The sequence below is a fragment of the Protomyctophum parallelum genome, assembly GCF_964188405.1.
Source record: "Protomyctophum parallelum genome assembly, chromosome: 1".
NCBI lineage: Eukaryota > Metazoa > Chordata > Actinopteri > Myctophiformes > Myctophidae > Protomyctophum > Protomyctophum parallelum.
This window is the reverse complement of record NC_139697.1, coordinates 98,695,467-98,708,763: the sequence shown is the minus strand read 5'-3', so window position 1 is coordinate 98,708,763 and position 13,297 is coordinate 98,695,467. Positions and strand designations below refer to the sequence as shown.

Genomic DNA, 13,297 nt, shown 5'->3' with positions numbered 1-13,297 from the left:
ACCCTCTTGGTCATGTCATATAGTCATGTATGTTGGAGGTACCCTCTTGGTCATGTCATATAGTCATGTATGTTGGAGGTACCCTCTTGGTCATGTCATATAGTCATGTATGTTGGAGGTACCCTCTTGGTCATGTCATATAGTCATTTATGTTGGAGGTACCCTCTTGGTCATGTCATATAGTCATTTATGTTGGAGGTACCCTCTTGGTCATGTCATATAGTCATTTATGTTGGAGGTACCCTCTTGGTCATGTCATATAGTCATTTATGTTGGAGGTACCCTCTTGGTCATGTCATATAGTCATTTATGTTGGAGGTACCCTCTTGGTCATGTCATATAGTCATTTATGTTGGAGGTACCCTCTTGGTCATGTCATATAGTCATTTATGTTGGAGGTACCCTCTTGGTCATGTCATATAGTCATTTATGTTGGAGGTACCCTCTTGGTCATGTCATATAGTCATTTATGTTGGAGGTACCCTCTTGGTCATGTCATATAGTCATGTATGTTGGAGGTACCCTCTTGGTCATGTCATATAGTCATGTATGTTGGAGGTACCCTCTTGGTCATGTCATATAGTCATTTATGTTGGAGGTACCCTCTTGGTCATGTCATATAGTCATGTATGTTGGAGGTACCCTCTTGGTCATGTCATATAGTCATTTATGTTGGAGGTACCCTCTTGGTCATGTCATATAGTCATTTATGTTGGAGGTACCCTCTTGGTCATGTCATATAGTCATTTATGTTGGAGGTACCCTCTTGGTCATGTCATATAGTCATTTATGTTGGAGGTACCCTCTTGGTCATGTCATATAGTCATTTATGTTGGAGGTACCCTCTTGGTCATGTCATATAGTCATGTATGTTGGAGGTACCCTCTTGGTCATGTCATATAGTCATTTATGTTGGAGGTACCCTCTTGGTCATGTCATATAGTCATTTATGTTGGAGGTACCCTCTTGGTCATGTCATATAGTCATTTATGTTGGAGGTACCCTCTTGGTCATGTCATATAGTCATTTATGTTGGAGGTACCCTCTTGGTCATGTCATATAGTCATTTATGTTGGAGGTACCCTCTTGGTCATGTCATATAGTCATTTATGTTGGAGGTACCCTCTTGGTCATGTCATATAGTCATTTATGTTGGAGGTACCCTCTTGGTCATGTCATATAGTCATTTATGTTGGAGGTACCCTCTTGGTCATGTCATATAGTCATTTATGTTGGAGGTACCCTCTTGGTCATGTCATATAGTCATTTATGTTGGAGGTACCCTCTTGGTCATGTCATATAGTCATTTATGTTGGAGGTACCCTCTTGGTCATGTCATATAGTCATTTATGTTGGAGGTACCCTCTTGGTCATGTCATATAGTCATGTATGTTGGAGGTACCCTCTTGGTCATGTCATATAGTCATGTATGTTGGAGGTACCCTCTTGGTCATGTCATATAGTCATGTATGTTGGAGGTACCCTCTTGGTCATGTCATATAGTCATGTATGTTGGAGGTACCCTCTTGGTCATGTCATATAGTCATTTATGTTGGAGGTACCCTCTTGGTCATGTCATATAGTCCACCACCGTCTCCTTGGTCTCACTAGCATTGAGCCATGCCTGCTCAACAGTGTTGTGACCCGAGGGACGGAGCTGACCACTGCAGTGTTGTTTTTGGCAGCAAATTTCTATTTTAGTTTAGTCATAGTCTTTGGACTGAAACTTAATTTAGTTTTAGTCACATTTTAGTCACCACCTGGAATGTCTTAGTGTTAGTCTAGTTTTAGTCGACTAAATGTCATAAGATTTTAGTCGACTAAATCTACAGTTGATTTAGTCGACTAAAATGTATTTTGGCGGGTCTTGATGCCGTCGTAATGAGTGTTTTACTCTATTTACTGAAAATAGCCGAAAATAGAGCAGCTATTTTCAGCATGCGTAAAATGACTTATACTGGATCTCTTGTCCACTAGTCCCTTCCTAACATTTTGGTCTAGTTTTTATTTGTCGACGAAATTGTCAGTATATTTAGTCTTAGTTTTAGTTATTGTAGCTTAGTTTTCATTTAGTTTCCATTTGTTACATACACACACATACTGCAGTCTGCCCCACAGATTCACCTCTGAACAGACAACCCTGCAGTCTCACATACTGCAGTCTGCCCCAGAGATTCTTAGATCTTAGATCCATGCCACCAAACCATGCCCCCCCCCCCCCCCGCTAGACTATACTATACTATACTATACTATACTATACTATACTATACCACACACACACACACACACACACACACACACACACAATACTATACTATACTATACTATACTGTTACACCAACACCTATGTATGGGCGATTGGGTGTACATACTGTAGGTGGTTCTGGACAACTACCTATATCCAATCAACTCGACATCGGACATAAACATGTACCTGGAGTCAGCAGCAACGCACAGTTTGAAGTTGGTCGGTTGGACGGTTTTCGAGATACGTCTACTAGATGGACGTGTGTATGCACGTACAGAGATTTTGTGCATTCATTATTTAATACTCCTCTCTGTATCAATAGGAATGTGTATATTAGAGTGTTCTAGATAGATGTAATCATACATCAGAGCATTTCAATGTGTTTAAAATAGACACCACGTTTGTCAAAAAATTCAAAAGTTCAAAGCCACCGAGTGGCGCGCTACGAGCTTGTAGGTCTGCTATTTTATTTTTATTAAACGGAAGAACGACTGACATTAGAAACATAGCTTTTTCAGAAAACTGTCAGGATGTAGAAGACATTTTCAGAATCTGATCTCAGGTCAGAATGGGTTAGAATCTAACCCATCCATTAGATGGAGGTGGCTCTCTCCTGGGATGATATGAGGCCCATGTGCAGGCCAAAGCACCATACACAGGGTTCATAATTTAGCTATTGAAAAATAGCAGATCTACAAACATCTCTGTTTAACCACTTAAAGTCTTAAACCCATACAGCAGGGTTCCCCTGATTAATTCACCCTTTGTCAAGTCCCGCCCGTGGTTACGTGCCCCTCTTCGCAGCCATTGGTTGCCGTTTCGTGGTTGGACAAAAATCTCTTTCTCTCCATCCACTACCATTGAAATAACGTGTTTTTCAGTTGCTTCGTATTGATATTCTGTGCACTCGATTCTTATGTTAAACTCGGTGTCAGTATGGTGTCAGCAGCATGGTGACTGGGCATATCATGTTGTTTTTTTTTCCCCAAAAATGATTTTTTTGCAGAATTCAACATAAACGGAATTAACAAGACAGAATGAGCCTGCTGGTTGGTCAGCCAAGGACCAATCACAGAAAGTAGTGTTTTGCCACTCAGTAGGCGTTCCTGCATGACTTCCTGGTTTGGTGATGATGTCACACGCATACCCTCTATTCATTAAAGGTAGCCGGGTAAGTGATATTCTTACAGTATAGGGTCTTTGTTCAGTAACAATAACAATTCAACAGTAGTTCAAACAAAACAAAATCAAATAAATCTTCCTCTCACCGATGGTAGTTGTATTCCTTACACTCAAAGTTAGTAACTGCAGGGTCCAATTGTGAGTGAGACACTACAAATAAAAATGAATGACACTGAGTTAGGGTGACCAGATGTCCCTCTTTGCGTGGGACAGTCCCTCATTTCCAAGACTTTTCAGGCGTCCCACAAATTGAGACCCTGTCCCACATTGTGACTGGCAGGCAATTGCATTAATGTTCAAATGCCCTAATAGTTCCTAGTATAGTCCCATAATAGTTGGCCTTCTGCTCTCTCATTGTCTCTCCCTGCAAGTGTTTTAAGCATGTTAAAATAGCATAAAAATAAAGCATGATTTTTATGATAGCCAATATTGGGCCTATGGTCGAATATGACATCAAGGCTATTAATAGCAACTCATGTAATAAGTTGCTACTCCAGTATGGCTTGTGGGACGGGGTCCCCGTCCCACTTATCCCACACATGTGATACTTCTGTCCCTCAAATGAACAGTTTGGATCTGGTCACCCTACACTGAGTACACATTATTTTTACCAAAACAAATTATAATACACTTTAGTGTAAAAACGTGTTTAGCTGAACACCAAACAAACTGTAAATTACAGTTGCATTACTTAATTCTTCATTGAACAAACAACTAGTCACCAGTAGTGCTGGGGCTTCCCTCATGGGGAGGCATACTATCATCCGACAGAGCATTGCTCCGAGGTGCGCTGCAGGTCGGGAGAGGGTTGCGGTTAGGTTTAGGTGTCTACCCCGGGGGAGGTTAGGGTTAGGGTGAGGAGGAGGTAGGTTGTCGTTGGGACCAATGCTCCGTCGGATGAACCTACTGCACTCTCCCTCATGTTAGCCACCTAGCAGCTAATGCATCAAACACTGTTTGTCACTCACCAGGGTTTGCAAATGAAATCAGCACATCAGTGCTGCTTTAGAGGACTCAAACACAACAACCTGTGTTTTGTCTCTCTCTCTCTCTCTCTCTCTCTCTCATTGATTAGGACTCGTTTCACCTGCTGTCCCTGCACACAGGCAACAGGCTCAATTGACACTCAGTTTAGACCAGTTTGGGCAATGTCTCTCATCTAATTAGGATGAACTGATCTGAGGGGACCGTACCCAAGTTCCCTCAGCCCTATGTTCCCTCAGCCCTATGTTCCCTCAGCCCTATATGTTCCCTCAGTCCTGTTCCCTCATTCCAAAACAGACAGGACACAACAGAACACATTACAGATACCAAGTTACAGCAATGACACTAGTGGGGTCTAGTCTATCTACTTTGTTATAGCAAATGCTCCACAACAACACAGTGAAACAGTGAGCAGTGAAACATTCCTTAAACAGTACTTAATTATCTGTTTTGAATCTCAGGTATGTTTCCATTGCATAGATGTCTCATCAACCTAGAGTACACACCTTAATGAACTGACGCCAACTATTTAAGCTACGTTGACAAACACAAAACTAGTTTAGCTTGTAGAACATCCTGTCTCCTCATGTCCCCAAGTAACACTGTCCTCTGAAAGGCCTGTATCTGTATCAATAGGAATGTGTATATTAGAGTGTTCTAGATAGATGTAATCATACATGAGAGCATTTCAATGTGTTTAAAATAGACACCACGTTTGTCAAAAAATGCAAAAGTTCAAAGCCACCGAGTGGCGCGCTACGAGCTTGTAGGTCTGCTATTTAAAAAAAATTAAACGGTAGAACGACTGACATAGAAACATAGCTTTTTCAGAAAACTGTCAGGATGTAGAAGACATTTTCAGAATCTGATCTCAGGTCAGAATGGGTTAGAATCTAACCCATCCATTAGGTGGAGATGGCTCTCTCCTGGGATGTGAGGCCCATGCAGGCCAAAGCACCATACACAGGGTTCATAATTTAGCTATTGAAAAATAGCAGATCTACAAACATCTCTGTTTAACCACTTAAAGTCTTAAACCCATACAGCAGGGTTCCCCAATTAATTCACCCTTTGTCAAGTCCCGCCCGTGGTTCCGTGCCCCTCTTCGCAGCCATTGGTTGCCGTTTCGTGGTTGGACAAAAATCCTCTCTCCATCCACTATAATTATGAAATAAAGTGTTTTTTTTTCTTCATTTGCTTCATATTGATATTCTGTGCACTCAATTCTTATGTTAAACTCGGTGTCAGTATGGTGTCAGCAGCATGGTGACTGGGCATATCATGTTTGTTTTTAGGTTTTTTTTCCCCAAAAAATGTTTTTTTTTTTCAAAATTCAACATAAACAGAATAAAGACAGAATGAGTGAATTCGTTTTCCAAAGGGCCAAATTATGTCTATTATTTTTTGTGTGCCTTTTTTTAATTAATAGAGGGTATGCGCATGCTTAAAGTGAATGGCACATCGAGTGGCAAAGCAACATGCAAAGTGAGTTTAACATTGTTTAATGCAGTCAGATATAGGACCTTTCTGTGTGGATGAATGGGCCGTCAAGGCCAGAAGTAGTGTTTTGCCACCTAGCAGCTAATGCATCAAACACTGTTTGTCACTCACCAGGGTTTGCAAATTAAATCAGCACATCAGTGCTGCTTTAGAGGACTCAAACACAACAACCTAATGTCATTGATGCTGTGTTTTGTTCTACACAACTGACATTATTCTATATTTTCTTAAACAGAAGTTTAGCTTTTCACTGTCTGCACTCTGCAGTTCTCCTTTGTTCTCTCTCTCTCTCTCTCTAATTAATTTCTACGTAGGCTCAGACGTTTTGGTGTGAGTAGAAACATAATGCTGATCTTCTATAGAGATAGTATAGAGTCAATTCTAAGGTATGGTATCACCAGTTGGATTGGAAACCTAACTGTAAAATACAAATCTGAGATCCTTAGATTAGCCAAAATAGCAGGGAAGATCATGGGTATGTCTACACCTCCGATCACCCCCCAGGTCATCTTTGAGCAGGCCACCATTGGGCAGGTTAAGAACATTGTGTCTGACCCCTCCCATGTACTATACCCTGAGTATCGGCTAATGCCATCAGGTAGGAGATACGAGGTCCATGCGTGCAAATACAAATACAAGCATACCTTTGTCCCTCTGTCAATCACTCCTTAACAGTGTCCTTGCAGAGGGCAGACAGGGTAGGGGTCAAAGGTTATGAGGTGATGTTCTTTTTTCTTGCACTAGGTATGTTGGTGTGTGGTTTTTTAATGTTGTACGGGTCACTGTGTGCCTTTGTTGTCTTGTATTGTATCTGTATGCTGCAGGGCGGGTCCTTGGGGTCCAAGACAAATGTCTTCCTTGGGAGACAAAATAAAGAAACCTTGAACCTTGAACGGTAAAAAGATTAAATATTTTAACTTTGACGCCTGTTCCGTTTACCGTCCTGCTCCCGTCCACTAGAATGACTTCTGGTTTTCCTGATCCCATGTGAACGCAGCATTACTTCCCAAAGGGCCGTATGGCAGCTCTCAGGCAGGCTGTTACCTGTTAGTGTCAACCACGGTCTAACTGACTCTGATAACCTGCAGCCTGCAGGGTCCCTTTTATAGGGAGTGAGAGACGTACCAAATCACATCACAGCAGATAACTCACAATAAGCAAACACAAGGCTGATGAGTTAACACGCCATTACTGAAGGTTTTAACAAACCAACTTAAACGTGAATTTCCGGACGTCCATTCATACACAAACTATAGTCTCTTTTTAAATAAGATTGCCCTGGAATCAAACACCCCTCCTCCTCCTCCTCCTCCTCTCTCTGCAGCACTTATAGGGGATTCACACTATGGTCCCGGGTGCGCACTCGGGACCACTTGGCAGATGTTGTGGTAGTGTGAATGATGCGTACCGTTCCCGGGAGCGGATCGCCCAACCGTCCCCGGGACCGCATGGGGGGAGGGTCTCTGGACCGTTGAAGTGTATTCAGATACGGATCGTTCCAATGTGAATGCATGCAGTCGACGAGCCAAGCGTCAACAAAAAAAAAGACAGCCTCTGCACGATGCGTAACACCAGCGCATTTCTCAACGCCGCCCTTCTCCTGTTGAATCTGCTTATACGCGCAGCACCGCGCTGATCTTATTCTGCGGACTACACGTGGCTCTTGGGCTTTGCTTGGCACAGTTTACAAAGTAAAACAAAATAAACAAAATAATAATGCTAAAGTAGAATCCATAGCAAACTAATACACTGGAGCACAGAACTGACTGACACAGTGAATAGCAGGCAGGCTGACAGTGAAGTAGTATAACGGCAAAGAGGCAATGCAATTCAGTGTGTCTGGATTTATTTGAGACAATGTCGCACAGTTGATGGTCAGTGTCCGTGCGCGCCAGCCATCAAGCACACCGTCATCAGGAGGATTAAAGTGTGTTATGCAAGTGTAGTAGTAGTGAGGTGAGGTGACTCACAATCAATTCACCTTCGGTTCAATAGATCAACATATTTAATACCATGAATAGTAGTATATGTAACTGCTCCTAAACCATCTTCATCCGTGGCAGAAATAAGACAACGTCCCAACTGATATCACTGAGGCCTTTTTATTTATCCCAAGCGACAACCGTGAAAAACTGCAACAAAAACACAACAATATTCTTTTAAATACAATGAAACATGAAATATGAATGTCCTTGTCAGTCAATCCTGATGTCCGTATTATATAAACACAATGAAATGTACACAAACAATAAACACAAACAAATACACGATACAATGGCAATATAACTTTGACAGAGACAAACAAAACAACTGGGAACATACCGTATGCGCCTTCTGCACAGACTTTTAGGAGTTCAGTTAAGTTCTTGTTCTTTTTTATATTATTTTCTTTCTTCTTATCTTTTGTGGAGACTCTCTGACATGAGAGAGCTCCTCTCTTCACCTCTGCTCTGTTTGTTCTGCTCTTAACATGCCCAAGACCCAACAGGTGATTGAAATGAGGTGATTAGAGCAGGTGAGCCTAATTCAACCTGCCCATGAACCAGACAGCCCACAAATACAGAGCACAGTAGATGGCGCTATCTCACCATGCATTTACCATTATGTACCCAAATAAACACACATATAATGTTCACATATATAAAATAGAATATCCCAAAATACCCATTGCTGGGACAGCTACAGTATACTACAGTAGTATATGAGTGTTCTTCAGTACTGTAGTACCACCTGGTATAGATGTTTGTCTGCAGCCCTAAAGTCACAACTGCTGCAACAACAACAACTTCAGAAACTTTATACATCCACGTATGATAACAGCATCCTAAGGTTAGCGAGGAATATCACCTCTAATACTAAGCATGTGTTGTATGGAGAATATAGGTTGCTACCTCAGAGAATGTGTTAATATATCATGCAGTCTTAAAGAGGCACTATGTAACTTATTTTCACTGAATAAACTGTAATTTTGTCCAATCTGTATGGTATAGTGTGTTAATGCAAAATAATGTATACAATCTGTATGGTAGAGGCCTGGATATTGAAAAATAGCAGATCTACAAGCTCATAGGTCTGCTATTTTTTGAAAAATCGTGAAAATATTTATTTCAGAAAATTGGAAGATTTAGAAGATTTATTTTTTAAATTTTGAGGTCAGGCCTAAATGGGTTAATGCAAAACTAATGTATACAATTATGTATGGTAGAGTATGTAAATACAATATAACTTACATAGCTTGTATTTTGTCTCCCTGTTCTTCTATTGAGACATTTAAAGTCGTGTCAAAGGTCATGATCTGGCATTAATTCTGACCAGTCAGAATCAATCCTGTCATGATTAAATTAACCAATTTTGGGCGGGAACCCATTTTGGTGTTAGCATCATGTTATGCTTTAGCTATTGAAAAATAGCAGATCTAAAAGCTCGAGGTCTGCTATTTTTGAAAACGACTGACATTTTTCAGAAAACTGTCAGGATGTGGAAGACATTTTTAGAATCTGATCTCAGGTCAGAATGGAAAACTGTCAGGATGTAGAAGACATTTTTAGAATCTGATCTCAGGTCAGAATGGGTTAAACGTATCCCCTGAGCAAGCAGGCCAGCTCTATTAGCTCAATGGTAAAAACAAGAAATGTCAGCACTTGTGCAGGAAAGCAGGTTAAAATCTGTGGTAGAAAAGGACAGTTACATACTGTATAGTATAATAAATCTGTGGTATAAAGGACAGTTACATACTGTATAGTATAATAAATCTGTGGTATAAAAGGACAGTTACATACTGTATAGTATAATAAATCTGTGGTATAAAAGGACAGTTACATACTGTATAGTATAATAAATGTGTGGTATAAAGGACAGTTACATACTGTATAGTATAATAAATCTGTGGTAGAAAAGGACAGTTACACACTGTATAGTATAATAAATCTGTGGTATAAAGGACAGTTACATACTGTATAGTATAATACATCTGTGGTAGAAAAGGACAGTTACATACTGTATAGTATAATAAATCTGTGGTAGAAAAGGACAGTTACATACTGTATAGTATAATAAATCTGTGGTATAAAAGGACAGTTACATACTGTATAGTATAATAAATCTGTGGTATAAAAGGACAGTTACATACTGTATAGTATAATAAATGTGTGGTATAAAGGACAGTTACATACTGTATAGTATAATAAATCTGTGGTAGAAAAGGACAGTTACATACTGTATAGTATAATAAATCTGTGGTATAAAGGACAGTTACATACTGTATAGTATAATACATCTGTGGTATAAAGGACAGTTACATACTGTATAGTATAATACATCTGTGGTAGAAAAGGACAGTTACATACTGTATAGTATAATAAATCTGTGGTAGAAAAGGACAGTTACATACTGTATAGTATAATAAATCTGTGGTAGAAAAGGACAGTTACATACTGTATAGTATAATAAATCTGTGGTAGAAAAGGACAGTTACTGTACATACTGTATAGTATAATAAATCTGTGGTAGAAAAGGACAGTTACTGTACATACTGTATAGTATAATAAATCTGTGGTAGAAAAGGACAGTTACTGTACATACTGTATAGTATAATAAATCTGTGGTAGAAAAGGACAGTTACTGTACATACTGTATAGTAGTGCAGCTTTAACTGGAAGAAACCTCAGGCAGAAATAGACTCTATAAAACAGGTGTAATATTTAACATACTGACCTGTGATCAGCGTCATATAAAATGTCATAACTTTTAATGTTTTAAACGTGGGAGTCAATGTTGATGCAACTGAACGACGTTGTGTGGTAGATCATGTTTATTTGATTTTACAAATCATTCTTATACATTATGTCTTTCATTCAGATCTGTAATTTCAACAGAGAAGGTACATATGCCTCTCTACACACTAAATAAAACAATAACGAAAAAGTACAGTGAACAGTAAAAGTATCATATATCGTACATAAGTACCCCGCAACATTATTTCTAGTTTTAATTTATAGTAGGCCTAATAATAGCCATCAATTGATTAATATTACATTTTATACTGTTGATAGTTTCATCATCATCATGTCTAAGTGTGTGTGTGTGTGTGTGTGTGTGTGTGTGTGTGTGTGTGTGTGTGTGTGTGTGTGTGTGTGTGTGTGTGTGTGTGTGTGTGTGTGTGTGTGTGTGTGTGTGTGTGTGTGTGTGTGTGTGTGTCAGGATCATAGAGTGACAGCTTTCCTCTGTTCCAGTTCAGCGTGACTCTGATTAGGCATGCACCGAATGGGACATTCTTTGCCGAAAACCGAATACCCGAATATGATTAATATTATATATCGTTCATGTTTTTTTTTTACCAGTTTTTGTACCATTGCTGTCATGGCCGTAACTTTGTTGTAGAGCTACATGAATGGTAAAAGACATGATTACATTTTGATCATGTCATGCATCACCACAATTCTTCTTTTTTTTACGGAAGGTAACCCCGGTTCTTTGGCAATTCAGCAGATCTACAAGTTGTAGATCTGCTATTTTCAGTATGCTATTTTCAGTATTTGTTGACGAAATTGTCAATATATTTAGTCTTAGTTTTAGTCATCATACAAGTAGCTTAGTTTTCATTTAGTTTCCATTTAGTTTTCGTCAGTGAAAAAGATATTCGACAGACATTTTTCGTCTTAGATTTAGTCGGCGAAAACACTGGTAGAATCTGCTTCAGGTCTTAAAGGGAAATTCCACTAATTTTAAACATTGTTCAATGTCATTAATATACCTTAGAGTTGTTGTGTGGAAATAATAAAAAGTCCCCCCATTCTGTGTTTCCTAGAACTGGAGGTCTGGAAATCATTAACATTATGAAGCACATCTCAGTGACATCACAAAGATGTACTTCATAATGTTAATGATTTTTATCAGACCTCCAGTTCTAGGAAACACATAATGGGGGGGGGGGGGGACTTATTTCCACACAACAACTCTAAGGTATATTAATGACAGTAAAAATGTTGAAAATGATTGGTATTCCCCTTAAACAGGTTAATTTATACACCTAAACCCCAATATTATAACAACATCAATTGGCATTAACATGGTCAGTAATATCATCAGGTTATTAACCCATTTTGACCTGAGATCAGATTAAAAAAAATGTCTTCTACGATTTTTCAAAAATAGCAGATCTACAAGCTCATAGCGCGCCACTCGGTGGCGCGCTATGAGCTTGTAGATCTGCTATTTTAATAGCTAAAGCATAACATAACATAACACCAAAAGGGGTTCCCGCCCAAAATGGGTTAATGTTAACATTATTACCAATATTGATTGATCAAGATGCTCTATCAATCTATCATTTATCATCATCATATAATTATCGTCTTTGTCTTCATCATCATCATCATCATCATCATAATCTTCATCATCATCATCATCATCATCATCATACATTGTCCAGAGTTAGACAGATCTAGGTAAGATCTTCAGAGTACCACCAGGAGCAGTGTAAATGCATGGAAAGAGTGTGTCAGTGAACCTGTGTGTGAAGGTGTGTATGTGTGTGTTAGTATCAGGATCACAGAATGACAGCTTTCCTTCATTCCAGTCCAGTTGGACTCTGATCCTCTGAGGCTTCTGCTTCAATGAGAGAACAGTGACTGACTCTGAGGAGAGTGCTCTGTATTTACCTTCATGTAAGAATATTGTCCAGCCTGGACCCGCTGTGTCTCCCTTCCTCTGAAAGGACTCTGGTAACACACCTACATTCCAGAATGTATTGTCTCCAACCTCAACATCCCAGCTGTGACTCCCTGAGTTAAAGCCCTCAGAACCAAGGACATAGCCGTGCTGGTCAAATCTCTCTGGATTGTCAGGGAGCTCCAGTATATCTCCCCATGTCGCGCTGGTCAGATCATCAGACAGGGTGTATACTGGACAGGCAGTGTTGGGGTCCAGAATGACAGGAGTGTAGGAGACAATGTCCTTCATCTTGTCCCAGACTCTGAAGGCCAGGTTGCCCAGGTGTTTGGCCACGTCTATCAGTGCTCCTGAGACCGGCTGTGGGTCCTGCAGTGTGAGCTGGACTCTCTCCATCGTGGTCTTGTAGTTCTGCAGGAATGAGATGGGTTCAGCTCTCAGCTCCTCCTCGATGGCTCTGATCGTGTGTGAAATGGTTGATATGTCTCTGTTCAGACCCTCCATCTTCTCCTTCATCATCTGACTCTTCTGCTGCTCTTCCTCCCTCAGTGCAGTGATCCTGGCCTCCTCTTCATCATGTAGAAACTGATGAAGCTTCTTAAACTGTTCCTTCATCTGCGTCTCTGTGTGTCGGGTCTGGAACGTAATGTGTTCTGCTGTTTGATCGTAGTTTGTTTTAGTTTTATTAAAGACCTCCAGTTTGTCCTGTAAAGG

General features: G+C 40.0%; 2 protein-coding genes and 1 pseudogene across 3 annotated transcripts in view; all 3 read right to left on the bottom strand.

Moving 5' to 3' along the window:
* Positions 1 to 13,297, bottom strand: part of LOC310855850 (cationic amino acid transporter 2-like) — a 234,442-nt pseudogene that overhangs the window by 148,769 nt on the left and 72,376 nt on the right. The window lies entirely within an intron of this gene.
* The window catches only part of LOC310866792 (nuclear factor 7, ovary-like), a 61,205-nt gene that overhangs the window by 4,266 nt on the left and 43,642 nt on the right, over positions 1 to 13,297 (bottom strand). The window lies entirely within an intron of this gene.
* LOC310866802 (E3 ubiquitin-protein ligase TRIM35-like) overlaps positions 12,178 to 13,297 on the bottom strand; it is a 1,650-nt gene continuing 530 nt past the window's right edge. The window contains exons 1-2 of the mRNA XM_083776552.1: positions 12,336 to 13,297; positions 12,178 to 12,303 (exon numbers count right to left, since the gene is read on the bottom strand). The exon at positions 12,336 to 13,297 is cut by the window's right edge and continues 530 nt beyond it. Coding sequence (XP_083632678.1) covers positions 12,347 to 13,297 — 951 coding nt within the window. The 3' untranslated portion in view covers positions 12,178 to 12,303; positions 12,336 to 12,346. The remainder of the gene's footprint in view (positions 12,304 to 12,335) is intronic.